The sequence below is a fragment of the Python bivittatus genome, unplaced genomic scaffold (assembly GCF_059951505.1).
Source record: "Python bivittatus isolate LINGU-HERP-01145 unplaced genomic scaffold, Pbiv_v1 ctg000980_np1212, whole genome shotgun sequence".
NCBI classification, from domain to species: Eukaryota; Metazoa; Chordata; class Lepidosauria; order Squamata; family Pythonidae; genus Python; species Python bivittatus.
The window spans coordinates 66,702,041-66,729,519 of NW_028277125.1; the positions used below are offsets into that span (position 1 = coordinate 66,702,041).

The window sequence follows — 27,479 nt, forward strand, 5'->3', positions numbered from 1 at the left end:
TTGAATTTTTTTTACATAATTAAAAGATAAACAAGAACAAATGTATAAAAGAACAATAGAAAAATATAAAAGAAAAAGTGCTAGAAATAGATAAATTTATCTATCATGGATCATGCCAATCGGATCTGTGAAACCCAATTCCTAAACTCTGAACTTAACCACCTTAATTGGGTCCTACAAGTGAATGGCTACTCCAAGAATGAAATAAAAAGAGCCATCAAACCAAGAAAACAACATGCGACTGAAGAAGAAAAACAGCCATCCACCAACAAAGTATTTCTGCCCTACATCAAAGGCGTCACAGACCGCATGGGAAAACTGATGAAAAACACAATTTCCAAACAATCTTCAGACCCACCAGAAAAGTACAAGAAGTGCTAAAATCAGCAAAAGACAAAAATCAGCAAAATACCCCTCACCGCCGCAGGAGTATACCGCATACCATGCAGTTGCGGGCAAGTATACATCGGGACCACAAAACGCAGCATCCAGACCAGGATAAAAGAACATGAAAGACACTGCAGACTACAGCAGCCAGAAAAATCTGCAGTAGCTGAACATGCTCTCAAGCACACTGGACACAAAATCCTATTTGAAAACACAGAGATACTGGACAATACCAACAGCCCCTATACCAGGCTATACCGGGAAGCCATTGAGATTCACAAACACCAGCACAGCTTCAATAAAAAAGAGGAGAGTCTAAAAATCAACAAAACCTGGCTACCAATCCTGAAAAATACAGCCTGGAAAAGGTCAACGAACTCAGCTCAACCACCAGGACATGTGAACAGTTCACACAATGAACTTGCTAATCACCCCCAGCAGCCCCTCGTTAACAATTCAATAGAAGAAAAAACCCTGCCTAATCCCCAGGAAGATACACACAGATGCTGACACCAAAACAAGCAGCCACTCAGTAACCCAACCCCCCCTCCCCCCCAGATCTCTATAAATACCCACAACAGGGTCACCTCATCCTGTGCACAGAGAGAGCTGCTCCTGTCTGTGCTCCTGCTCTCTGAAGATGCCAGTCACAGATGCTGGCGAAACGTTAGGAAACAAAACTTCAAGACCACGGCCACACAGCCCGGAAGACCCACACCAGCCGTCGTATGCCGGCCGTGAAAGCCTTCGACAATACAATGTTGCACTTACCTTGTTTATTTTTAACCCAAATTACAGATTTGTGGAATTGCGTGACACTCAGCATTGGTCTGACTGGAGGGGTTTATGCACCTTGTAAGTAAGTAAATAAGTAAGTAAGGCACTCAAAGCTTCTGTTTGCACAACTTAATTCAGATCAGCTACTAATCCAGTCAAATTTGATTGGCTGCACACAATCATACTAACCAGGTCAGAAATCACTATTCTGGATCATCAGGGGCCCTTCCACTTTTCCCAGGAGCTCCATAATATACCACAATTCTTTGTAGCAAAAGAATACTAGCAGGGCTTCATTACATCATCAGCCATTTCCCCATTGGACAAGTAGGTAGCAGGAAGTATGGAAGGAAAAGAGGAAAACTAGCACTGTTCCATCTCCTGATTCACTCAAAAACTTAAGCCATCCTCCCACTTGTTTGGGATGCCTGCCTGCACTGTTGACTTCCCATCCACCAATTTGCACTACACAACTGCCTCCTACCCCCCAGTCTGGTTGCAGAGATAGAAGACACTGTCAGGGGGAGAGTGAAAAGCCTCACACTGATGATTTGGGTGCTCCTCAGTTGCTATTGGGTACTATGTATTTGTATTCTGAGTTTTAGTCTTAAGTTAACCGTCTAAAGTCGCTATTGCAAGATGGGTGGCCTTAGAAACTGATTAAACAAATAAATAAAACCCACTTGCAGTACCACTCCAGCTGCCCATCCAGATCCCCGCTTCACCCCAAATGGCTCAAGAGAAGAAAAAGATGCTCACACTCCTTGCAAGGGAAAAAAAAGCTTGAATGAAAACCAAGTAACCCAACAGGGAGAGAATGTGAGCAAAGGACAAGCTTCCATCTGCTGAATTTTGTAGACTAAGCCTTTCTGGGTATGATTTTGTTGCCACTCTAATGCAATTTATTTATTGTACCCTTGAAGAAAAAAAGAGCGGTTTTGACATGTTGGGATTTTTGCTTGTTTTCTTCTGGAAACAATTTAGTAAGTTTCATTGTTACTTTGCTCCATGTTCAGCAGATTAAAAAACAACAGCAGGGTTCATTCAGCTTTGCCTCACTTGTTGCCTTGTTTTCATTGTGGTAACACAACATTTAGCTACTGCACCGATGATGGATGGTTTCATGTCTGAAAGAAGGAGGCTTGCATAATAATTATTTGTTCTTCCCGGGTATTGATGCAACATATAACTATTCTAAATATCCCTATGGAAGTTATGGTATAGTAGCATCTGGTGTACCGTTTCTAACTCTCCTAATCTGTAGGGACAGGTGTGCTCAGCTGGTGGGGATTTAGAGTACCTACTCCGTGGAAGTGCAGAAGGAAGGATGTTGTGTCTGTCCACCCCCCAAATGCTTTTTTCTACACGGGAAAGGTAAGAATGTTGAAATACTTTGTAGATACCCAAGTACCCTTTGCAACACAAGTTATGTTGCTCTGTGAGTACTTAATGTGTATGATCCTCAATTTGATGATTGTAAAAAGCTTGATTATTTTGCATTTGTGTCCTGTGTTTTGATTCCACAAGATACAATCATTAACTTATGCAAAGGAACTGCAAAGTTTAAATCCTATTTAAGTTTTAAGTTACTTCTGGGTTAGTTATTCAGTGTGGAACCACTTTACAAAGTTGACTTTTTTAATACAATGAGATGCACCATGGTTAGATTTGTACTTTTTTCAAACTATTTTTTTTATAACACTTTCTTGGGATTGTGGCAGAGAAGAGAAAGCTTAAAGTTCCTTTCCCTGCCTCCTGTAGTCCAAATAAGAATAGCTCTCTGCACTAAATATTAACCAAAAATAAACAAAAACGTGGCTGCAAGTGAGGCATTTAAAGTAGCATGTAGTCAGGTCCTTAATCTGCTCTTTTTGTCAGTAATCTTATTCCAGATTGTGTCATTTGCAACTCTGTTGATTACACACACGCCCATACATACACACTTGTAAACTTCCAGTTAAGACCTGCTGATCACTGAACAGTGGAAAAAAATGGAATCAGTATAAGAGGCAGGTACTGCCACCTGCTGATTATCTTCCTGCACTGCAGAAACTTCACAAAAATGGAATTTAACAACCGTCATACTAAAGTTTTGTTGGTTTGCTTGCTGTGTGTCGTATCATACATCAGATATCGCAAACTTTCCATGTAACAGCATTTGCTTGGTCTCGTTGTTTTGCAGATTTTAGTAAGCAGTTCATTTCTATTAAAGTAAGGGAGAACAAAAGAGTTTCTTATGTTCTATTTCTTCTATAGATTATTTTTGAGGGTAAAAGAAAAACAGGTCTGCCCCTTTTTCCTGTGAAAGGTTACTATAATGTTAACCTCTAGAAGGGAGAAATTAATCAGGTGCAGGTTTCTTGACATTAATTAAGTTTATTTTTAGCAGTATGTCCTTTTTATTAAAGAAGATTTTTGTTATTGTTAACCTAAAACAAATTATTTTCTCTTCCAACCTTTACACATCATTGAACAAGTTGGTTAGCAGTTTATTAACTGTTAAATACCTACACAGCTTGATCTTGGAAGTCTTTGGGCTGAAGGGTGAAATACTAACTATAACTATTACTAGAAGTGAGACTTATGACAAAATACTGCCATGAAAAGTGCTTTTATTTCCTGTTTGAATCAGTCAATCAATTTTGCCCAATTCTGGACTGCAAACATCTAGATTATCAGGTCAAACTTTTTAGCAGTTGTCTAAACCAAAAAAGATTATTTTCCAAGAATGATTCTCACAGAATGTTTCTTTAGCAAGATTTGTTAAGACGGATGGGATGGGGTTGCAAGAATTCTAATAGCTAAACTATTTTTGGTTTAGAATCAATATATCCCCATATATATCAGGGCAGAGACATCCTGATTCTCTTTCTAACAGCCTTCTGATGAGCTGATGGAGATGCTGTTCACTGATAAGGAGGATGTTTGCAGCTGGTTGTTTACCTAACTTTCTTGAATATCTATTGGTATAGGAACAAACTTGATGAATAAGGTAAATATTTGAACCTATCCTGAGATGCAAGTGTGAGTTATACTAAGAAAGCAGAAAAGGATGAGTTTGGGGGAAGGGTGTGGGAAGGTTATGTATATTTCTCCTTTAAAGAGGAAAATACAGTAGCTGAAAAGCTTGGGATGAACTGTGTTGTTATTTAGGGCACAAGTTACATTGAAAGGATTATATCTGTTGCATCTATAAGTCACTTGTACCCCAAGTCCACCCTGCAGTATCTATATCTGAAATAATAATAATATATATTCATACGTGAAAGGAATTCATGGCTGGTGCACTGAATTTGCCTACCCTGATCAATCAAAATTAGACCATGAATTAGCATGAGGCACTCCCTGTCTGGGAGGTCCTCAGCAACTCTTGGTGACCAGAAATGAAAATGTACTGCTGTGCCTGGCTATCATTAAACGCTGCTGCAGCATTTTAAAAGAATTCCCCAAAATTAAACATCAGGTAGCTGAACCAGTCAGATGCTCTTTGCGGTATGCTCTGTTTGAGAATTCAAGACCAGTGAGAATCTCGCCATGTTGTCACTCTTAAAATTTTCAAAATTAGGAACTAATTAGTTCATTTGCCTTCTGCTTAGGTTTTAAGAGCCATCTCCTCATTAGTGATTTATAGCATCTTAGAGTCTCCAGCACAGTTTTATAAATATTACAGTAATGTTGTTTCCATGATGGCTGGATAATGTTAGAAGAGTGTAGAAGTTACTAGTGAAGAAATGGCCAAGATTTTATTTTAGATCTGGCTGGCTGTTTAAAGTTGCTAGAGGTCCAAGTCCATGGCACAAAGAGGTGATAGGGCATAGATGGAGAGTTAAGGATTTACTCTGTGTCTCTTCCTTGTCTATCACTCTGCCTGCTTTTTGTCCAATAGATTGCTAATCTGAGGTCACTTCTTTCTGTCTTTCTTCCTAGATGTACATGCACAAATTCCATGCTGTTGGATTCTCCCCTAGGTGGGAGGTAAATAACTTGGTGCCAGGCTTTGCCCATCATATTTCCTGTACGTAAATCTCCTTTGTGTTATAATTATAAAACCTGCTTCATTAATTATTTCTCAGGTCAAACTCCTGGTCTCAAGAATGTCTTGTCTTACACATAGAATGCTTCAATCTCCGACAAAGGGTTATTAACTGCTGAGAAGGTATTGATAGTGTAGAAGCAGAGGCAGCAAGGGGATCGTGGAGAAGGAAGAAGCTGAGAAAGAAGCAGTGATGGTGGGGAAGTAGCAGCCAGAGGATGACCTTCTAAACTTGTTTGTTAGCATGACGGGATAAACCTATGTTCACCATTTGGTCCTTTGCAAACTGACTTCGTAAATTGATCTTATATAGTACCCTGAAATCAACAGAATGAAGGACAATACTGACATAGCTGCAACTTCATCCATAGTCACAGATGTACATGGGCGTATTGACCAATATGATATCCTAGAGGCAATCCTAAAATTATAAAAATTCAGGAAAAACAAAAGGCAATAGGATGCACTTTTTACAGAGCTCCGTCAAGTCAATATTTCAGTGCCTTTTTTTGTGGGTTTTTTGGTAACGTGTGTGTGTGTGTATGCAAAACATTCTATAGCAATTTTGAAATTGTTCAGCCAAGAAATGCTGTTCATTTTGTTTCCTTTAGGTCTTTCTGAATTTTGAAAAGTGGATCAGAAAAGGATCAGACAAGAGCATCCTATTGAATTGCTTTTGACATACTGTAATTTACGTTGTTCCACTAGAGGGCTCTCTGTCACAATCAAGAGACAAAAATATAGTCAGTGTTGAGATGAAACTTGCTGAGATGAAACTTTTTCAAAAGTCAGGTAGTATAAACTTTTTTAGGCAACCATCCACTTCATCAGATGGGACTCAGTAACATAATTCTCTTCACTCTATTCCAATCAGTTTCTACTTGTTATTTATCTATCTATCTATCTATCTATCTATCTATCTATCTATCTATCTATCTATCTATCTATCTATCTATCTATCTATCTATCTATCTATATCATTATTGGACCCTCGGATCTTTCCTTACATCCAATTTCCATTCATTCTATTGGGGGATTAATCTAAGACTTTTTCATACATTCAGGGTTTTGCACATTTTTTACTGAAAACTTATTTTTGTTCTTCTGTTAAGATGAAGAGGTGAAGGTGAATGGCTGTGAGTTCACTGTGAAAGTTCAGCTGAGTGCCAGAAGAAGAAAGCAAGGTAGAACACCTGGTTTATGTCATTCAAGAAATGCTGGATCTCACCTCACTGTAGAAAGCTAAGATTTTAATAGCTTCTGTTTACTGTGTATCCACATAGAACGAAGGCATGCAATCTGTAGCGTCAGCTATATATGACACTACCAAGCCATGGGTTCTACCACTGAATTATAATTGTGTCACAGAAAGGGGAAATGATTAAATATTAATTAATTACATTGTCATTTAATTAGGTTGTATTACATTAAATTTTGTTTTTAACCCTGGCTTTAGCCAGTTCTTCTCAGAGTATGGTCCAGGACCCTCAAAAGGTGTGTGCCTCGGCATAGAAAAAGCGACAAAACAATCTGGAATCTTAGTTGGTTAAGTGGCAACCATCTGTCTTTGAGTGGGCTTTTCTCATTTCTTGAACATTGTTTCCAAGCTGTGTGAGCAACTTCTGGTTCAATTCTATACTGATTGCCAAAAACAGCAATTAAGAGAGGTTCTTTGTGATCTTTTTCATCTGCAAAATTTATGAACTTCTTTTTCTTGCTTCTTTCCCTCTTGTGGTCCTTACCTTTCTATTAGCATTTTTTTAAAGTTCTGATAGAAAGATCATAAGGAGACAACAGAGCTCTTGACAAAATTGTTCTTGAACAATTGCTGCGCATTGATCTTGGTTGGTCCCTTGGACTACTGAGTGGGTCCGAGAGATGAAGTGGCAGAAGTAATGCTTGGAGTACAGGTGTTGGAAGATGAAAAGTGAACCTGATTGAGCATTAGGTGTGAATCCACATTCAGGCATGCATCATGGCAGTAAGGAGGCCCATAGTAGCTCTACTTCTCCCTTATTGCACTGTTGGGCTGGGAAAAGGTGAAAGTGTGGCTGGATCCATGCTGGATCCAGTGCCTCTCTGCAGTGGGGAATGAAACTGGCAGGCTTGAAAGAGGCTAGGGTATGCCCCTTCCTAAAGAGGCCTTCTCTGGTTCCAGACATATGTGATAAATACTCTTCAGTTTCAAATCTTCCCTTCTTAGAGAAGGTTGTTGAGAAGGGGGAGGGGATTCAACTACAAAGTACCTAAGATTATTTGGATCCCTTTCAGTCTTAGCAAGAGGCAACAGTTCACACCTTCATTGGCCTCATCAAACCTAGATGGGGATAGTGGACACCTTCTCCCCAATAGGTAAAGTTATAAATCATGATTTAAGTTGGCTCATTTAGACAAATCATAATTAAAATTAATCACAGTTTTCCTTGGTTTAGGCATAATCACTTATGCTTTCAATTTGGTTCATATGAACAAAGTTTATTAAATTTAAGCCTTTCATGTTCTGGCAGAACAATTTGTGGGATTAAATCAGAAATGAAAACTTCCAATCTCCTTGTATACCTTATTCTCATCTCTGTGCACCAGGCTGAGGCAAACTGCAAAATCAGAGTTTTACGTAACTTATGCCCTTTTTTGAGTCTTCAGAGCTTTTCCCACCCCATTGTTGCCATAATCCTTCCCTATTTTTACAAGAGAAACATAAAAAATGTAGCGCAAGTCTGAAAATAGGCATATTGCAGTGAAGAAGAGTCCTTCGACCCAGACCCAGCTACCTGTGCAGCGTGGCCTTACTAATTTTGTATTCATTCATTCATTCATTCATTCATTCATTCATTCATTCAGTATAGCTGATCCACTTGCACAATGCTCTCAATCCATTGTTCAGTGCTGCCTTGGCTACTCAGTTTGCCCAACCCTGTTGTATACCATAGTTTATTGTGACATCCAGATTGGCTCACTACCTTGTTCAGGTGTAAACTAGCGGGGATCTTCTGTACCACGTTCTACCCTCCCCACTTTAAGCAGTATTGTATGCCAACCTCTGGATTTTTCCATAACGTGAAATTAATCATAAGTTCTCTGAACAAACAAAAATCCTAATGTGTTCTGTCATTCAGATGACTTTACTTTTATTGCTCTTCCTACTGTGATGAAAACTTTTGCAGGTTTTTTTGTGGTCAGAAGTCAGTTTTCAAGTCATGATCCCCAGAGTTTATCCAACTTTAAATTCAGATTGAGATTGAACAAAACAAATGATCATGAGGTCAGATGAGGGCGCACATGACAACTATCCTTATTGTATTATGCCAGGACTCCAAGTAAGTTCAATAGCCCATGTTACCTTAATGGACCTTCCCATCGTGGCTACTGATGTCAGAGCTCTGTGGTCAAGGCTTGTTCTAGGCTATAATTATTTGATGTAGAAACAACCCCCAAACCATTGGTTTCAACTACTAATAGAAACAACCCAAAAGTAACAGCAGCACCAGCATATGGTACTACTTTTGACCCAGGGCCAGATTCACCCTTTGAGATATGCCAAGGGCTGCATTCCAAGAAGTAAGTAGGACAAGACAAAATTAGGTTTCATTGGATTTGATTTCAATTTCAACCATATTAAATTAATTCCATGAAATTTAATAACTAATATAATCGTTATTATTGTAATATAATATCAATATAATAACAAATAATAACTAATTCCATACAATTAGTCCCCATCGGGAGTGACTGGTTTTTCCTTTCTCTTATAGACTATAATATTCTGACAGTCTAGTACCCTGTGTGAGTGTGTGCCTCTTTGCCTGCTCATTCAGTCAGGGACTTTTCCCATCATTTTGGATGAAGGTAGCTTGGTGAAACCATCATCCACTCAGTTCAGACTAGCATCAAAGAAGCAACACTGATGTCAGTTTAGGAAGGCAAGAATCCTTGTGGGCAGAAATGGCAACTACTGCTGCCCCTTTCAGTAGTCGCTGCCTGAGACAACTGTCTCATCCGGCCCCATTCCAGAAGTGGAGCCCCACAAATTCTGATGATTCCAGAGATGCCACTGAATTAATTGTCCATCTTGAAGACATTTCAGGAAAACACTGTTAATGATATATTATTGAATTAAAAAACAACAATGAAGTGTTTCTGTTCCAATGGCTTCACAAAAAACTTTATCAGTCTATGATAAGGCAGATTTTATAAATAACCAGAACATTTAGTAGATTTTCTGTTTAATATCATCACTTTTTCTCAAATATCTACTCAGTCCAGGATTTAATTTGAGCCACCCTAATTGAAGTTAACAAGTTTCTTATCTTATGACTGATATTTTTAAAAGCTTTGTGTGATACAGGGATAGCGTTTTAAATTCATATTGAGAATACAGAAACTAGAAGATTTAGCCTCACGCAAGCAAGATACTTATCACACTCAGCTCCACCCTGTGTTTCTTTTGATATACATCAAGAGAACAGATAAAACAGGAACACCAGACAGTTAAACAAAATCAATATGGTTTGTTCATTTCCCTCCTGTATCTCTGGTGCTTTTGAAAAATTATTCTTTTCTAAATTAAAATTCATGTTGGACTTTAATGGTAAATCAAGGTTTGGTTTGCTTCGGACTTAGATGAAGATCACTAGGAAATACCACAACTGCAGACTAGATGAGGACATTAAATTCCAGAAGGTGACAGTGGCAAACCATTTTTATATGGCTACAAAGAAACGTACATGGATGGGCCCATGAAGTCACCAGAAGTTAAGCTTCACTTCATTCCCTTTAAGTAGCAATTAGTAACCTGGTTTATAGAGAACATCAGGATTCTGAGAAAAAAAAAAGATGAGAGTCTGGCAATGAAGTTCATTTAAAACAAAATTAAATCAAGGTGCCTTCTACTTCCTTTGTTAGTACTTGCTTGGGCGATCAATCTCTGAGAGATCAGGAACAGCCTAGAGTTCACACATTCTACATCCTTAATGTCCAATAGTTTATCTCTATTCTGTGCTTGCAGCAAAAGATTTGTGCCCTCCTATTTGGTTGTTGCAGGAAGGGTAAGAAAAGCATTACAAATACACTGGTTATACTTTGCACGCCTATTTACACAATAAACCAACAATCAAACTAATAAGCTGATGAAGATCCTTCTGTTTCCTCCATGGAACCTGAATCTAACAACCAATGGAAAAAGATCCTTCCTGTCCCCAATCAGTAGTGATTCATTGAAATAATCACTTTTTGCATTTACTGCAAAGAGTGAAACACTTTGAATGCATCCCATACCTTTAATACAAAGATTAATAATGTAATCTAATCCTATATATGTTTCTGATAAGAAGTAAATTCTTTTGAAATTAATGGAATTTAGACCAAATAAATGTATCAAAATGAATCAAAGCGTGGGAAAGTTGCATTTCAAAATCAATTTTTCTTTAACTCTTTGGGTCAATTTCACTTTTTTAAAAAATCAATCTCTTCCGAGTAAGGATTTCATAATAAATCTAAAATTTCAGAGAACAGTCTGCAAATAAAAACCCTATGCCCTGTCTTATTAAAGGCCATCATCCTCTGAGACTGACTCCAACCTAACTCTACATGAAGTAAAGTCAAGAATACAGTAACTCATATTCTGCTAATGTTATATTTGATTGTTTTCAGCATCTCTTTCCCAGAACTAGTAAATTCCATGCCAGTTTTCAGGCTGCCATATAAATTCTAGCAATGAAAATAGGTCTAACTTAGTAGACTTTTCTTCATTAGGTTTTGTCTTGCAGCTGCAATGAGCAAGAGCATGATATTGCTACTATCTACAATTATAGATATTACTATTATCAATAATTTGTTCATTTACTGATTTGATCATATGTTGCTGTCCTACTCAGATGCCCTTTAGTTAGACCAGAATCAACAGATACACATTCAAAGTTGGCCCCTTGAAAATGGGATATACTAATCTCTCTATGAATCTGTTGATCAACAAACCAAGACCTTGTAGATTCTTATTATTGAGGACTCTATTGGGGGTAGGCAATTAGGAATTACTTGTACCCAAAACTGGTAGTCCTTGTCCTACAAAGAGACAATGTGTGTGTGTGTGTGTATCCTGGACTTTTTAGAGGAGTGACAACATAATGTAATCTCATGTAACTTCATCCACCCATCCATCCATCCATCCATCCATCCATCCATCCATCCATCCATCCATCCATTCAGAGATCAGCTGAGTGAGGATAAAATGTAGCTTTTTGTGTGAAACCTAACAATAGAGGATAAAACTCTATTGGGGAAAGGGAAAACTCCAGCCGAGTGTTCTATTTATTGCTGCCACAAAGTGGAATTAACTCAAATTCACAGAAAGGAGCTAGCTTTATCTTCAGGCTGATGAGATTCAGCAGCCTCAAATGAGGAGACTAGAGAAGGTGATTAAATTGCAGTCTCCACATGAACTCAGCCACGATCAACTTGCTCCTGTGAAAAAAATTTCCTTCTTCATCTCTGCTCAACCAGTATAACATCTTGGTAGTCCTGACTGGTTTCTCTGCTCCCTGTGAATGCTGAAGGTTTCTATTCGGTGCAGACCGACTGACACGCACTGACAGCCATTCCCTTCCTCATGCTCACTGCTCTTGGCTGCAGCTTCTTGCTGATCTTTTCATTCATGCTGCAGTTGTTTACAGATTGAGCATTTCCCTGCCTGTCAACTTCCTTTCATACTACTTATGCTATATTGAGTGAGTTTATGGAGGAGATCTCCTGCATCTTTCCATACTACACTTCAAGATCTGAAGTAGGACTTCCCTGTTAAGTTCATTGGCTGTAGATAATAAGTAAGATCCATCAGATTATATTGTTGCCTTCTTTAAAAGTTTGGATTTGTTGCAGCTAAAATATAACATTGTAAAGACATCTAATTATGACAGATGATTGTTTGAAACCCTTTAATGCACTTGATGTTAGGTGGATTTAGCTTGGCATGCCCTTCCCCAAGCCTGGTGAAGTGGACATGACAATTCTCCATGTGATGTGCAACCAAAGGCATCATCATCTATCATTCTTTAGCACAGAGTCCTTGGGAAGATGCTTTACCTCATACTCCATGTCCTTCTGAGCTTGTCATTTCCCTACCCTCCTAAGTGAATCAAACATTGCCCTGGTAGATTACTCCCTTTGTTTCTGAGAGGTGACTCAAATAATATTTAGAGCCATCATTGCTACTACAAGGTTACATATCCATTTCAGAAAAGTTTCAGGACAGAAGGTCTTGACTTGTTGAAGCACACGTTCATCCTGTACTGTCCCTGCTAACTTCAGAAAAGGTGGGCCGCATGGAGTGCATTTACTACAGTTTCCAGGAAGTGCTTAGTTAATGTGGGAAGGAGCACATTATCAACCTTTTGTTTCAGCCATGTGACAGATTTTCTAGCATTACCGAGCATAATGGGAAGGATGTGTAAGAAACTTAAAATACATAACATTTGAAAGATATTTGAAACAAAAGTAGTATTACAGCTGTAATTAGAAATATTTTAACATTTTAAATGTGCATCATACATATCCTTGAAAAATCAGTCATCTTAATGACCATGTTAGCACTACATTGCAACTCTTTATATGAGCAATTACTGCAGCATAGTCACATGATTAATAAAGGCAAAGAAGAAGGTGGTGCCTCTCTGATCTACCTGTAAAAAACAACTGGGTTGGTAGTTAAATCTTTTTTCAACACTAATAATGGGACTATTTTCATATTTCAGGAGTTGGCAGTACTGGTATTGCCTAGGCTCAGAAGCTCAGAAGCTAAGCAGGATTGGGCCTGGTTGCTACTTGGATGATAACCAGGGAATTTCAATGTATCCCCTACTGCCAGTTTGGAGAGCCCATAGTGACCAAGTATTGGACTGGCACCAAGAACACCCAGGTTCAAGTCTACTGTCAGCCATGGAAGCCTGCTGGGTGACTGTGAGCCAGTTGTTCTCTCTCAGCTCAATCAACTTCACCAGACTGTTCCTGTAGGGGAAAAAAATGGGAGGAGAGAGCACTATGAGTGTCTCCTTGAGCTCCTGAAGGAAAGGTGAGTGATAAATTGTGAAGACAAGGATAAAGATAAATAAAATGTGCCTGTCCTGTGCCTCTAGGTACAGTCTGCATAGAGAGAAATCAGGAAAGGTGAATTCCTGTTAGTCACCTTTGTTTCTGTTCCCTCGTGTTCTCCAGTGAAAATGGCTGGTAAATGGTGAGCATGAGCAATGCGAAGTCGCAGGGTTTGGCAGTGGGAGCCGTGTTAAGGCACCAATCTTGGCAAGGGTGCATGAGGTCAATTTCTAACCCCAGTGGCCCCCTCTCCTTCCACAACTGGGAATCCCACCTGAGATGGAAAGATCACACTAAGGAGTAGAGGCTTCTGGGGAGCACCGAGGTTGTCCATATCTGCCCCTTGGATTTCTTTTCTCTAAAACAAACATGGAATCAAGAAGTTCCTCAAATCCATCCTGTTTTGGAGATGTGTGCTGCCCCAGGTGGGCCATGTTTCAGTGTTTTGATTTTTTTACTGCTGCTTTAACTTGATTTTTGTCACCCAGAGTTAGGTGCCAAGTAGGTAACTCTGCAAATGGAATAAAATAAGCAAAATGTGCATTATTCTGAAAGTATTTTGGGATCTCTGCATTGCAATTAATGTTTGAAATGGTTGCATAAAGGAATGTGCTGCTTTAGATTCTTCTGTCTCTTTGCCTGAGATCAACTCCTCATCTTCAAAAGCTAATTTCGCAAGCCTAGGAACTGCCCTTGAATAAGATGCAACCTTTAAATAAAAAAGACTGGGCAGTCTCTTTATGTTTACTGAAATGGGGATGGAAGGATGGAGAGAGAGACACACACACACACACATATACACATATATACATACAAACAACGCTCAAACCTCCAGAATCATTAATTCGAATTACTTGCCTACGGGACTGGAGAAAAAGAGGACAGAAATTATGGGAAATGCTGTCATTGCCACTTTGATTATCCATTAAAGACAGTGACAACTGATGCTGCAGTTCAGCTGTGAGCATTTGGTGTTCATGTGTCAACAGTACTAGAGTTTGAAACTATAAAAGCAAATGGATCCTTGAGCTTTGGAGAGGAAGCCAAGGAAGGAAATGAAGGATTGCTTGCTCCCTTCTACCTGTGGCTCATCCGTCACCTTTGGATTAGATGCTGGCGGGGCCATTCTGACATTGCGGTGTCTGGCATGAAAGATTCACATGCAGAAACCCCGCTGATCTTTTAATCCTCGCTGGTTGGGAGGCGGTGCAGTTAAAAGAGAGAAGATGAAGGAAACCAAGCTGCTTTTCTGCTGCTGCTTTGCTTCGAGTTGAACCCACTGTAAGTGCCAAACATCTTTTCATGTAGAACTTTGTTTTGCCAGTGTGCTAGGTGAGATGTTTTTTAAAACAAAGAAACAAACTTCTAGTGCTGAGAGAAATGATTCATTTTAGGAATAAAATCTGAACTCACTAATTGTTTCCTAATATTACTTGCTCTTCTGTAGTGAAAGATAGAAATGGATGGAGCAAGGAGAGAATCTGAAAATGGGTCTTTGCTGTTAGATGCCTCAGCAGGTTCGTCGTTGGTGGATCCCTTCTCACAACCATTGGACTCCATTGAATCCTGGAATTTCCATCTTCTCTCTGCTCTGATGTTCTTGGTGACCTCCTTGTCCCTGTTTGAAAATTTCACTGTCATCCTCGTCACTCTTAAATTCAGACAGTTGAGGCAACCTCTCAACTATGTCATCGTGAATCTCTCAGTGGCTGACTTCCTTGTATCTCTGGTTGGGGGTACAATCAGCTTTCTAACTAATCTGAAGGGTTATTTTTATATGGGCCGTTGGGCATGTGTCCTGGAAGGATTTGCTGTCACATTCTTCGGTAAGAAAGAAACTTTCTTTTCACAAGCTTTAAAACAAGCGACATTTGCACTTTTAACACCTGTATTTTGTGTGGCTATGGGCCAGGTAAAAGGAATCTGTGTACACAATCTGCAAACTTCACAGTGGGTACACAGTTTGCATTTGTTAATACTGCCAAGTTGGCATTTGCTAATGCTGATGTTGATTACTGAATCATATGCAAGAAGATTTCTTAATAGCAGCTTTCATTTCTGATGCCAGAAAAAAGTACATACTGCAAGGCAGTCCTTTTAAATGTGTGTGTGTGTGTGTGTGTGTGTGTGTGTGTGTGTGTCCATATGTTCATAGAGATCTCTCTCTCAAAAAACTTGGAAGAAAAACTGCTTTTTTAGAGGGGTGGGGAATAAAACCCACTTTCATAATAATATAATTTGATCATGATGAAGTATGTCTCCCTGTCAAATAATGGTATTATAAGTCAAGACAACTATAATGTCCTTAGCTGGATTCCACTGGTCAATTAGTTTGCATCTAAGGCTACTTTAAAAAAAGCCACCTTCTATCAAATGGATCCTGCAAATTTTCCAATCAGGTTAGTATTCCTGCAACTGGCTTTTCCTGTGTTGTAAGTAAAGTCTTCTTGGAGTGAAGCTTGACTCCTGGTGACATAAGGGATATATCCATGTAGATTTCTTGGTAAAAATATAGAAGTAATTTGCTATAGTCTTTTTCTTGGTCCCTTTTTCTACTTCCTAGTCCAGTTTACAGTCCTGATTGTCCCCGTGGGTCTTCCTCCAAGTACTAAACAGGGCTAATCCTACTTAGATCTTAGTCCACACAAGTTCAGCTGGAATGGCTGCCCCCTGAGGTGAGGTATGAAGGGTAATTTCATTTTCTTCTCTCACAGCAACCCTGTGAGGCTTAAGGGATAGAACCTTGCCCAAGGCTACTAAGTGGGCTTCAGAGTGGCCATCAGATACACTGTTTTTTTCCTGGCTTTCAGTGGGAAACATAATTGTTCCAAGTTTTAAGTTGCTTTTGAAAAGTTTATTCTGTCCAACAGTTTCTTCCTATGAGATCCAAAGTAGTTGTGTTCACTGTTGGGCTCTCAATCGACACTATCTCTTTCAACCATTCTAGGGGAAATGCCAATTTTTAGCTGTATCTTCTAGCATCCATAATATAGCGCTGAATTGTTCAGCAGCGCAGATAACATCAGCAATATATGCAGCAAAAAAGTAAGTGGTAAATAGCCAATGAGAACAGCTGTAAAATAGTGCCCTAAGTTTCATATTAGTTAGATGTATTAGAGAGGTATCAATGGTATTGAATGCTGCGTAAAATCTCCAGCAAAACCAACAGAGACATTTTCCCTGTGTCTAGTTTTCAGAAAAAATAATCTTTGCAATAAATAAGGCATAGGAGTGGGGGAGGAGGACGCTCACATTTCCTTTGATTTAATTAGAAGAGTCAAGAAGACATTTAACTTTTCCTCATTGGATTCAATGGGCATTATGTATGTATGTATGTATGTTTGGAACAGATCTTTCTTGTGATAATAAACCAGTAATCGAGTAAGTATATACCATGGCAAAAATAAAATCAGAAACCAGTGTTTTCTTCTTTTGTTCTCTTGTATTATATTAAGTGTATGAAACCAATAATTGTTAATAATACTAACAATATTGCTGATAATAATGGTTTGGATGCTAAAATAAGATAACTTAGTTAATAGAAAATTTCTCTGCCCAATTTTCTTGTGGTAGTCCCCCAATCCCATCTACAAAGGCCTCTATTCTCCCCCTAATATGCTTGGATGCAGTAGGGAGACCATTGGTATGGCTGTAGTAAAGTATGCAGATACCTTTGAGCCGGGGTTTGAAAGGGTGTTTTGAGAAGCACCTTGTGGAATAGTTTGTATAGCCTTAATATTTAGCTAGCTTGCTAATCAGAATGTTGTAGGTCGTCTGAAGTCAAGATATATTATGTCCACAGAATTCCCATAATACACTAAGGGAATTACCCAATCAAAATATAAGATTAGTTGTTTCAAGATCAGTAGATATTCCCCGAACACTATGTGTTCTCTTAGGCTCATTCTGGAATTCTGTTCCTCCAATCAGTTCTTTGACATTGACCAGTGGAATACATATCTTTTTCTCAGGGAAGTCTGACCCAAAATAGAATTTAGAATTGCTTTTTCTTTGTTACCTGTTAGAATTTTCCCATCTGAACGGAGCAGATGATACACTTCCCTTGCTTTGGTAATGAACACATCTGAAGAAGTTCTTTTTGTTGTTCTTTTCTAATCTCAATTCACCATGAGCTTTAGATTTCCTGACAACATTTCTACAGTTCTAGGGCAACCTAGAGATACCCTTTCTTGGTGACTGGTCCCTTTTCCAACGACCTATACCCTTTTTCAGATTTTCACTAAGCTTTTTGTCCAGTGACATCAGCTTCTTCTGCAGTCTTCCCTTTTTTTTTTTTGGTCATTCCACACTGTGTGTGAGATATTTTACCAGGAAAAAAACCAGTTCTTGCCTCTTGTTGCTAACAAAGGACCCATTTAGTCATTATTCATACAGAGTAAGGGGAGAAATGAAGTACTTTTGTAAAAGGCAACGATAACTTAATACAGGATCTGAATTATATGAAATAGGTACTGTACAATTTCCCTGCTGAATGATGATGCATAGTACAGGAGCCTTGATGTTTAAGTTGAGTTGTTAAGGGAATTTTTCTAAAAATCTACAACTGTGTGTCAGGTGAGTAACCTGCCCAAATTATAGTGAAACCGAGTGTATTCAGCACATTAAATGTCTATAAAAGATGCTTCCCCATCTAATTCTGGAATCTGGTTTTGCCAACAATTGAGGGAGGGAGAAGCTCCAGAGGCCTCAGGGCAACATTGGGAAGAAGGGCACACAGCTTCTCCTGCTGGTATCTGTGGGGGTAGGGCTGGGGAGTGAGGCATTGTTTTGATGTAAACTGTGGCCCCTGATGAATTTACTGATGCGTCACACACAAGTATAAAAGAACAGAGCTTTTGTTGTGATGTTACAATGCACATTCTATCATTTTGGTGTCATCATGGTTAGTTATGGATGTCTATGGTCTCTCTGTGTTCTGACACGGTTCTCTTATGCACATGATAACCAGTAACATGTTGTGCTGCTTCATCATCACATGAGGTCAGCAGACAGGGAAGTGTGTCTAAATATTATGGAGGAGGTAGAGAAAGAAAATTCAAAATAAGGATTCCATTTTCAGCATCAGTCCTTACAATAATTACTGTACTTCTATCCTCATTCCCTGATGTAAAGCCTCTGTGCCTGAACCTCATCTCCATGTCAGTGTTGCACTGTGGGCGCCATGCAGGACCAGGAACATAGGTTGTGCTGTATACTTCTTCAAATAGTTCACATTCCAGACAGTCCCGCTGTTTTGGAAGCAACAAGGCTATTTGAATGGTCTGACATTTGCTTTCAGTCTTTGGATCTTGTGAATTGATTTGTATCACAACTTTCCACCATGGAAATCATGGTGGGTTCCATTTCCCTCCTTTGATTGTAATGATCCTGCGACAAATAATTTAGCTCAAATTGCCCAGAGAGCTTCATGGCCAAGAAACATGGAACAGTGTCAAGGCACAAATCTTACTTACCAGATGCCTCAGACTCAGTCTCTTACATCAGTTTTGGGGAAAATCCAAGGCTTGGGAATAAAGGAACATGCTTTGGATGGGCAAAGTTACAGTTTCAACCTTTGGTGTATTCAACTAGGCTTGAGAAAAACTACTGTCTGATAGTCTGGAAAATAACAGCTACCAATCTAAATTAGACAATGTATTGATGGACCAGGAAGACAGCTTTAGATGGTCCCATAAGTGGAATTCTGAACTTAGATTTCCTTGCTGAAAAACTAACCTTATCGACTAAACTGTACTGATTTATTCTCTTGCTCTGTAATAGCTCTTATTCTCATTACAGGAATAGTTGCCCTCTGGTCGCTCGCTCTGCTTGCGTTTGAGCGCTATGTTGTAATTTGCCGTCCCCTAGGAAATGTCCACTTCAAGGGGAAGGACGCCACTCTGGGGATAGCCTTTGTGTGGATTTTCTCCTTTATATGGACCATTCCTCCAACAATGGGGTGGAGCAGCTATACTACCAGCAAGATCGGGACCACTTGTGAACCCAACTGGTAAGGCAACTCAGGGAAGTAGCCTTTATCTAACTACTTCTGATTTAACAGAACTTAACAGACTTACATGCTTCTGTGTTTTATAGGTATTCTGGAGAATACAGTGATCATACTTTCATTATTACCTTCTTCACCACTTGTTTCATTATGCCCTTATTGATCATTTTGGTATCCTATGGAAAACTGATGCGGAAACTTAGAAAGGTAGGTACAAACGTTTATCGGAAATATGCATCGTAGTATAGTGATGAACCTCAGGGCATGATATTTTGTATTAAGGGGAGATATTTTAGCAATGCTAAATATGTAATGTTTAATATGTCATCTTTAGGAACTAGGGTGTCTATGGTGCCCTGGAGAGCATTCACATGCCTCCCAAATTACATATAAAATTTATTTTATTTTATGAATGAAATCTTAGGAAAGTATCTCAGGTAAGTGAAAATATGCAAGATAAAGGGACTGAAATAAGTGAAAGCTTGAAAAGTCTTGATGCTCTACTGAAATATTGAGTTTAAAAAATTGTCTTCTTTGTGTGTGGGTGTGTGCTTAAGCTGCTGTACCTGAGAAGGATGGAAGAAGGATGTTGGCCTCTGTTTTAGAGCTTCAAATTTTCAATCTTTTTGCTCTTCATTGTTGGTGCAACTGTGTATTTCTTAGCCCTTCTCTAGAAAGTGCCTATGCTAGTGCACATCATGTTTACTTAAGAATACATCTGAACAATGTCACCTGCACATTGAGTAAACGACTAAACCCACATGGTGCACTGCAGAGGACTATCAAAAATCCACTTGCTTTCTGTTAGAAGTTGTGTTCTGCACCGTCTCTTTTTAGTTCTTTGCTTTCATGCTCTTACAAACTGAGAGAAGCAAAGGAAAATTACAGTGACTAACTGTTTCATTTCCTTAGGTCTCCATAAAATAATTAGAATATTTAATTAAATACCCTTTACTGCATGATGAACACACCTATTTAAAAAGAGAAGGCCACCAATATAGAACTCGACACTCTCCATTTTATGTCATCTGACAGAAACCAAATCTGCTTTCAAGTGGACTTCTATTTCAGCCACAAAGTAAACAGAAATTTCCTGTAGTTGTGCCTACAATTCCATGCAACTAAATGGATTGATTGGTGAATGACAGATGGATCTCTCCATACTTCCTCCCTTCAGATTGCTTTGGTTTTGTGGATGAGCTTGTGGCTGAACAGCAAGAGAAATTTGGCCTTCAGATGTCTTACTCCCTGCTCAACAGGCTTAGAGTATGTGTGTGCGTGTGCGCGCGTGTGTATGTGTGTGGACACAGACACACAGCGAAGCAGCTAATAATACTGGGCATCTATTGTGGTGATGGATGACAGATATTTTTCTTCTCTGTGGCAATCATGGGAATGCTGAATACAAATCCTTTTATGCTCCATTTTTTTCAGGCTAGTAATTTTTTGAGCTCATACAATGCCTGATACTAACAAAGCATGCATTTTGGTGCTCCTCTGGATGAAGCATATTTGTGCATCTGTTAGAAGTTATAAATAAATCACAGAGGTTCAGAGAGGTTCTCTGGGGATGATGGACAAGCTGTTCTTGCCCTCTCTCCCCATTAGCCTGAAGAAATGCCCTTTATTCATTTAAACATACCTATATGCTCCTTTAAATATGAACCAGGCTTTCAAGACATTTCACAAAGAATGTATCAGACGAAGCAAAATATAATAGGATAGGAAACCATACTGATGGAAGCAATAAAGCAATTCTTCAACCAACTAAAACCATGTTATATTATTTAAAGAATTTACCTGACACCCAGAATAGTCTTGCTATTGATTATGCACCAACTTATGCATCCTTTTTTCATAACCCTCAAGGGGATAGAAGAAGAGATGGACTTTATGCCACCAGAAACATTTATATAGCAGCTGTTTATATTGAAGGATGTTACTGTATAAAGTACTGCAAAGTGGAAGCCCCGGAAAGCAATATCAGTATCTCAAAATGTTTCTGGGAATCTGTCAAGAGTGAGTAAAATTTAGGGAGAACAATTCTTGTTTTATCTACAGTTTACAACTCCTCTTTGGAAAATCAAATTTCAAGTCTGAAAAATGATAAGTGTCCTTTCTCTTACCAATCAAACAAAATATTTGATTCTAATTTCCATTTCAAATGCAAAGTAAAGCAATGGTTTAAAATTAAAAGTAACAGAGCACAGTGTGTGTGTGTGGTATGTATGTGTGAGTGAGAGAGAGAGAGAGAAAGGGAAAGAGAGAGAGAAGGCCATAATCAATGTAATACTATATATTTTGCCTTCATGGAGTTAAGTGGCTTTTATTCCCCATATTAATATCCTGTTAACAGGATGAGGAACTAGTTACCATCCAGATCTTGCTGAATTACACCCCTAGTATGCTTTACCATTGACCAAGCTAACTGAGCAAGTAGTTAACTGGCTAACTGCATCCTTAACTGCTGGTAAAATGGAAGATCAGAAGGTTGAAATAAAAAATGTTTGGATGGCATTTGAAACATCATCAAGGAAAGGGCCTCACAAATTCTTTCTTCCATCCTTGAGCTCAAGATATATCTCCCCCCGACTTTTTTTTTTTTTTTTTTTACAAAACCCTGAGGTTATCTGATGGATTTATGCCTAAAGTGAGAATTTGAACCTGGGCCTTCACAACTTTGCTTGATGTTTTAAGAACTAAGTACTGAATTACAAACTCTGATTTATTTTTCAGAGCTCTTGTGAAGGCTAAAACCACACGCTAAGGATTTTCAGTTTAGAATCTTACATTCGTAAAGGTTCCTGGAAATCATCTAAGTCTTGCTCAAAGAAGTTTTAGCCGTACTTAGTCTACTCACATGCTTATTAAGAATTAATCCTAATTCCACCTTTCTGCATTCTGGCTGATTTTTCCAAAGGTAACATCAGGACTGGGCAGCATATGGGCAAATTTCAGTCATTGATTATTTTTAATCACATTACAATTGAAGCTGTATAACTGAACTAAATTATTGATTGCTTTGCATTGAGTATTTTGCCTTGGTTGATGATAGCCGTCCATTATATCCTTAGCTTGACCTATTCAGGCCCTCCTTAAATTTTGGAAGGTAGGCCAGACGCTGATTTAGGTCTAATTTTCACTTGCACTATTGAGTCGACATTTACAGAAGGATGCTGGGTAAACCCACTAGACGTTTCTCTTTTCTTTCCAGGTTTCAGATGCTCAAGGCAGATTAGGGTCTACACGGAAGCCAGAAAGACAAGTTACCAGAATGGTGGTGATTATGATTCTTGCCTTTTTAATCTGCTGGACTCCATATGCAGCCTTTTCCATCTTGGTCACCACCTGTCCCTCTCTTGAACTGGATCCTCGCCTTGCTGCAATCCCAGCCTTTTTTTCCAAAACAGCTACAGTTTATAATCCAGTTATCTATGTCTTTATGAACAACCAGGTACTGAATGTCTCCCTTTGGCAATTTAAAATTAAAACCTTTGGGAATGCATGAAGAAGGTTCCCACTTGGTTTTATTGTGAAGCATTTAATTGAATGAATCTGACTGCCTGCATATTAACTTAGAGCTCTAAAGGAAACAACCACCATTTGAAAAAGGTTTATAAACGGGCTGAGGGCTAGTGAAGCAATCTCAGTATTGGTGAGGTAGATTCCAAATACTGAAGCTCATTCAGTTTCATCCATTTATTTTCTGTAACACATTTAGTTGCATCCATTTATATTCTGAGCATATTTGAGCCACCCATGGTTATTGCAATATTGCAGTGTTCCCTAATCTGGTACAATTTAACATACATACATGCATATCTTTATACTATTATTCCCTTTTGGAGTAAGCAGTATTATGCAAAGCACAGAAAAAGAGCAAGAAGTAATAAGCCAAAGAGATTAAAGGCATGCAATAAGAAAAAAAAATAGCTAAATCTAATTTATATTAACATCATTCACTAGATTCTTCATAACTTCCTGTCTTTGTAAAACATCATTTGTTAAATCATATACTCCAGTTCATTGCCTTTCATATTTTCTTACTTCTGTTATATGCTGCTCTTATCTCATTAGGCAACCAACCTTTAACCAACCAATGCACAACTCATGCAAAGCATTTCATAATTCAAGCCTAGTCACTTTATACTTTTGCTAAATCAACAAGCATACCTATTTGGCCTATATACCCCCTGCCCAGCATAAAGCCACAGTAAACTTTTTAAATTTTGGTCCTTGTTGTCTCTTGTATCCTTCTGATCAGATTTGTGCCAAACACCTTCCTAGGCTCGCTTCACAAACTAATCCCTCTGTAGTTTTGCATTCATTCTTGCAATCTCTCCCTTCGTTTAAGGGAAATGGTATTCCAATTGTCAGGCACAAATGTAGTCCTCATGCACACATTAAACAAATTGCACAGCCATTCCATAAGCAAACACACCCATATTTTAACATCAGTCCAGTTACCCTATCTGCATCTGTAGCCTTACCATTTTTCAATCTCTCACAGTTCCCCTCTTGAACATATTCCTACATACCCATGCAGATCTCAACAACATTCCTTCCAGTATTCCCTTCCTACAGTCTCCTCACATACAGTACCATGTCTTAACTTTTAATTCCATTCATTTTGCTGGAGTCTCCTTGTTTAGCCCTCTTCACCCATTTCCAAAACTTTTTTTTCATATCCATCAAAATCACTCTGCATTTTAACTGCCTTTTTAAATCTTAACTATCCTTTGCTATGGTTGACTACATTCTTTGGCAACTATGTTGTTCTCTATGTACATATTATACATAATCTCTCATCCTCATTTTTTTCAGCATTCTCTTATATGTGTTTTTTCATCCACAGCCTTTTTAATTTCATTAGTTTGCATCCTTTTTCAAGTGTAACTCCATATACTGCTGTGGCATTCTGTAACATAATTCTTTTCACTCTCTTCCAAACAGCTTTCACTCATGTCCACTTTCCTTTCTCTAAGATACATCTCTAATACTTCCCATAGTTTCTATTCCTTAGTCATTCTAGTTTCACTCTAGTTTCTTTCACTTCTTACCTTTTTTTCCATGTCCACAAGATGGAGTAAAGTTGCAACAATATAATCTGAAGATTATTGGAAGATGGATAAACATGGAAATCCTCTTGATAATCAAGAGGAGCCTCATCTGAGGCACTAGCCTTACCTGGATGAAGTTGCTTCATATTGTGGAAATCCCTGGATATCCAGACATGAATTTGGTTCAATAAGCATCCAGACATTAAGGATCATTTTGGCAGCTGTGGGCAACCTTTTTACTTTAGAAAGCTAAATTCTCTTTAGAATAGTCCAGGGTTTCTCAATCTTGTCAACTTTAAAGACGTGTGGACTTCAGTGCTGGCTGGGAAATTCTGGGAATTGAAGTCCACACATCTTAAAGTTGGCAAGGTTGAGAAACACTGGAATAGTCTGTTGGGGCTGCATGGCCTTGATCTGTAAGCTTAAAGGAAGCAGTGGGGAGGGTCATCCATATTTCCTCTTTCTAATATCCCTTTCTTCTTTTTTGGCAGTTTCCTCTTTCTATCTCCCTCTTTATCCCTGCTAAACACGGTGCTAGGAAAGGCACAAGTCACTTTCGTTAGGATTCTATATCAGTTTCTTCTGAAAGGAGGCTGAGGGCTACAACTTATCCATACCTGTTTTAATAATAGAAACTTTTAAAAGGTACATATAAACATTGATTGATTGATAAAATATCAATTGTAACCATTTGTTATTTCATTTTTAGTTCCGGAAATGTCTAGTCCAGCTGTTCCGATGCAGCAGACAAGATATTGCAGACTCCAACATGAATCAGATTTCAAAGAGAGCAGTGCTAACACCTACCAAAAAGTATGGTGAGGTCTCTACAGCAGCAGCACGTGTTACCATCTTCAACCAGAGAAATGAAGATGAGAGAAGTAGCTGACAATCTTTTGCTCTGCTCTCAGTTTTGGAAAACAAAATCTGTCCAATGTGGCTGTGTCAATTTTTGAGAGGATGAAGTCAGAATTCTACGCTGCTTTATCATTTCCATTCATTTGTACAAAATGGCAGCCAAGAAGAAAACATGAAGAAAGACATAAGAAATACTCTTCTAACAGGACTTATTACAGGTTTTAATCGGCATCCATTTGGGCTCTTATCTATTCCCAGCTTCTTACAACTACATTCAGTCCAGATATATTGAGCTTCAGAGAGACAGAAAGTCTTCTATGTCTGAAGAGCACTGATTTGGAAAAGACTGTGAACACACAGGATTGGACAGTTGCAATTTCTCAAGTTAGTATAACATGCTTGTTCTTGTATTAGTTTAACCTGTCCTTGGCATTTAGAAAATGCTCCCTCAGTTAGAGAACTTGAGAATGTTTCTCAGATGCCTTCAGTCCTTGTCTGGCTGAACTGAACTAGCAGAATGAAACAGACCATATGCACTGACATTAATAAGCAAAAGAGAAAACTAGGCAGCCTCAGTCTAACCAGAGCATCTTCAGATATTTCAGAGCAGAAGAAGTGAGTCTGCCAGATGAAAGTAAAAGAAATTATATGAAAGATACGTCTCTATTATTCAATGAAAATAGATCAGATGTTCTCAAATATCTTTTTTTGGGGTCATTGGGTGGCTGCTTTAATCTTCCTCCAATTCTCTAGTCTTTATTCTAGGTCAAAGTAATTATTTCATCAAATTAGGCAGTGCCTCCAACCATGCCATTTCCCAGTTAGTTGCGGCCATCAGTTTTTGAAGGTGCACCATCAACTGACTATAAATTACTGTGCTGTCAGGAGTGTATTTGTGTGTGTGTCTGTGCATTTATGCTTGCAGTCAACAGTTTTCCTGGCTTTGACCATATGTACCTTTTGTATTTACAAACTTAAAATCATTTCTAGAAAGTTCAGCCTTGAATGGAATCCAACATTGCAAATGTAAATTGCAATATAGTTATTAGAAATTTCAGTTCCATCCAGCCATTCACTTTTCTTGTTTCTGTTTTTTTCCCCCCTCTGTATTAGCTTTAGTTTAGAAAATAGAAGACAAAGGGGAAAGAAAAATGGGGGAACCGATAACAGTGCTGAGAGTTTCCATCATGTAAGATAGCTTTCTTACTAGGTCCCCACAGAATTACTTCTTAGCCTTTTGGCTAACATCATGTATAATTGTCCAGAAAAATACAGAGAAGGAAGTTTGAATTTATTATTATTCCGTGGCAAGGACTTTACAACCATCATCCACACCCTTGTTACCACCCAGTAACTTGGGCATTCTTCACATGGGGCTGCCTTTAAAGACGACTTGAAAGCTGCAATTAGTCCAGAACCCAACAGCTTAAGTGCTAATTGGCTCCCATTGCTGGGGGCATATTACAGCTTTGGGCCTGGCATTGGCTACCAGTTGGCTTTGGGATGTAATTTCAAGTGCTGGTTTTGACCTATAAAGCCCTTTATAGCTTGGCTCCTGGATGCCTATAGGATCATGTGCTCCAGCCAGAACCAGTCTGACTTATTAGATCATCTAGATCAGTTTTTTCCAATCTTGACAACTTGAAGATACATGGACTTCAACTCCCAAATTCCAAGCTGGCTGAGGAATTCTGGGAGTTGAGGTCCACACATTTTAAAGTTACCAAGGTTTAAAAACACTGACCTAGGGAGAGATTATTCTTAGTTCCCCAATTTTGGGAAGTAAAGGCAGCTGAGGCCAGAAGGCATCACTTTTTGGTAGCCTCCCTGTTCTTTGGAACAGTCTCTAAGTAGAGATTCAACTGGCACCCTCCCTGCTGACATTCAAGAAGATGCTGAAAATGGAGCTTTCCTGAGAGGTGTCTAATTAAACTAAACACCTTTTATCTTCTTCTTTTGCTTTTTTTAATTGTTATTTTCATTTAGATTTATGAATTTGTCTGGCTTTTGATTGTTTTTACTTTTCTGCTTAAAGTGGATGTTCTAAATTTTTTCAAATCATGTAAGCCACCAGAACCAGATTGATTGTGGTGGGATATAAATGTGATAATAAATAAATGAATAAAATGTATCTAATGCCTTTCAATTGTGTTAGTTTCAATTGTGTTAGTTAGGCATGAGAACTACAAAAAGGGGAGCACAATTAATTGCATGTGATGCATGTGTATAAGCAAGAGGAGCATCTTTGGGCCCTGTAGCTGGAGAAAAGGTCTTA

General features: G+C 38.7%; 1 protein-coding gene across 2 annotated transcripts; it reads left to right on the forward strand.

Annotated features, from left to right (window-relative positions):
- Positions 1 to 27,318, forward strand: LOC103064896 (opsin-VA-like). 2 transcript variants are annotated; one of them, XM_088132041.1, is made up of 11 exons: positions 1 to 2,538; positions 4,043 to 4,156; positions 5,092 to 5,179; positions 5,809 to 5,989; positions 6,310 to 6,381; positions 12,943 to 13,259; positions 14,727 to 15,105; positions 19,079 to 19,289; positions 19,376 to 19,493; positions 22,501 to 22,740; positions 25,056 to 27,318. In XM_088132041.1, the coding sequence occupies exons 7-11, from the start codon at positions 14,739 to 14,741 to the stop codon at positions 25,233 to 25,235; spliced, it is 1,116 nt and encodes a 371-aa protein (XP_087988167.1). In that variant the 5' UTR covers positions 1 to 2,538; positions 4,043 to 4,156; positions 5,092 to 5,179; positions 5,809 to 5,989; positions 6,310 to 6,381; positions 12,943 to 13,259; positions 14,727 to 14,738; the 3' UTR covers positions 25,236 to 27,318. The 2 variants fall into 2 exon arrangements, with proteins under 2 accessions (XP_087988167.1, XP_087988168.1); XM_088132042.1 differs by having other exon boundaries at positions 19,148 to 19,289.
- Positions 27,319 to 27,479: the final 161 nt, after the last annotated feature.

Excerpts from the sequence above, each read along its gene's own strand:
- LOC103064896 (XM_088132041.1), top strand. The coding sequence starts at position 14,739 with ATGGATGGAGCAAGGAGAGAATCTGAAAATGGGTCTTTGCTGTTAGAT. Across the intron at positions 19,290-19,375 it reads ACCACTTGTGAACCCAACTG|GTATTCTGGAGAATACAGTG; the intron begins GTAAGGCAACTC and ends TGTGTTTTATAG. Across the intron at positions 19,494-22,500 it reads TGATGCGGAAACTTAGAAAG|GTTTCAGATGCTCAAGGCAG; the intron begins GTAGGTACAAAC and ends TTTTCTTTCCAG.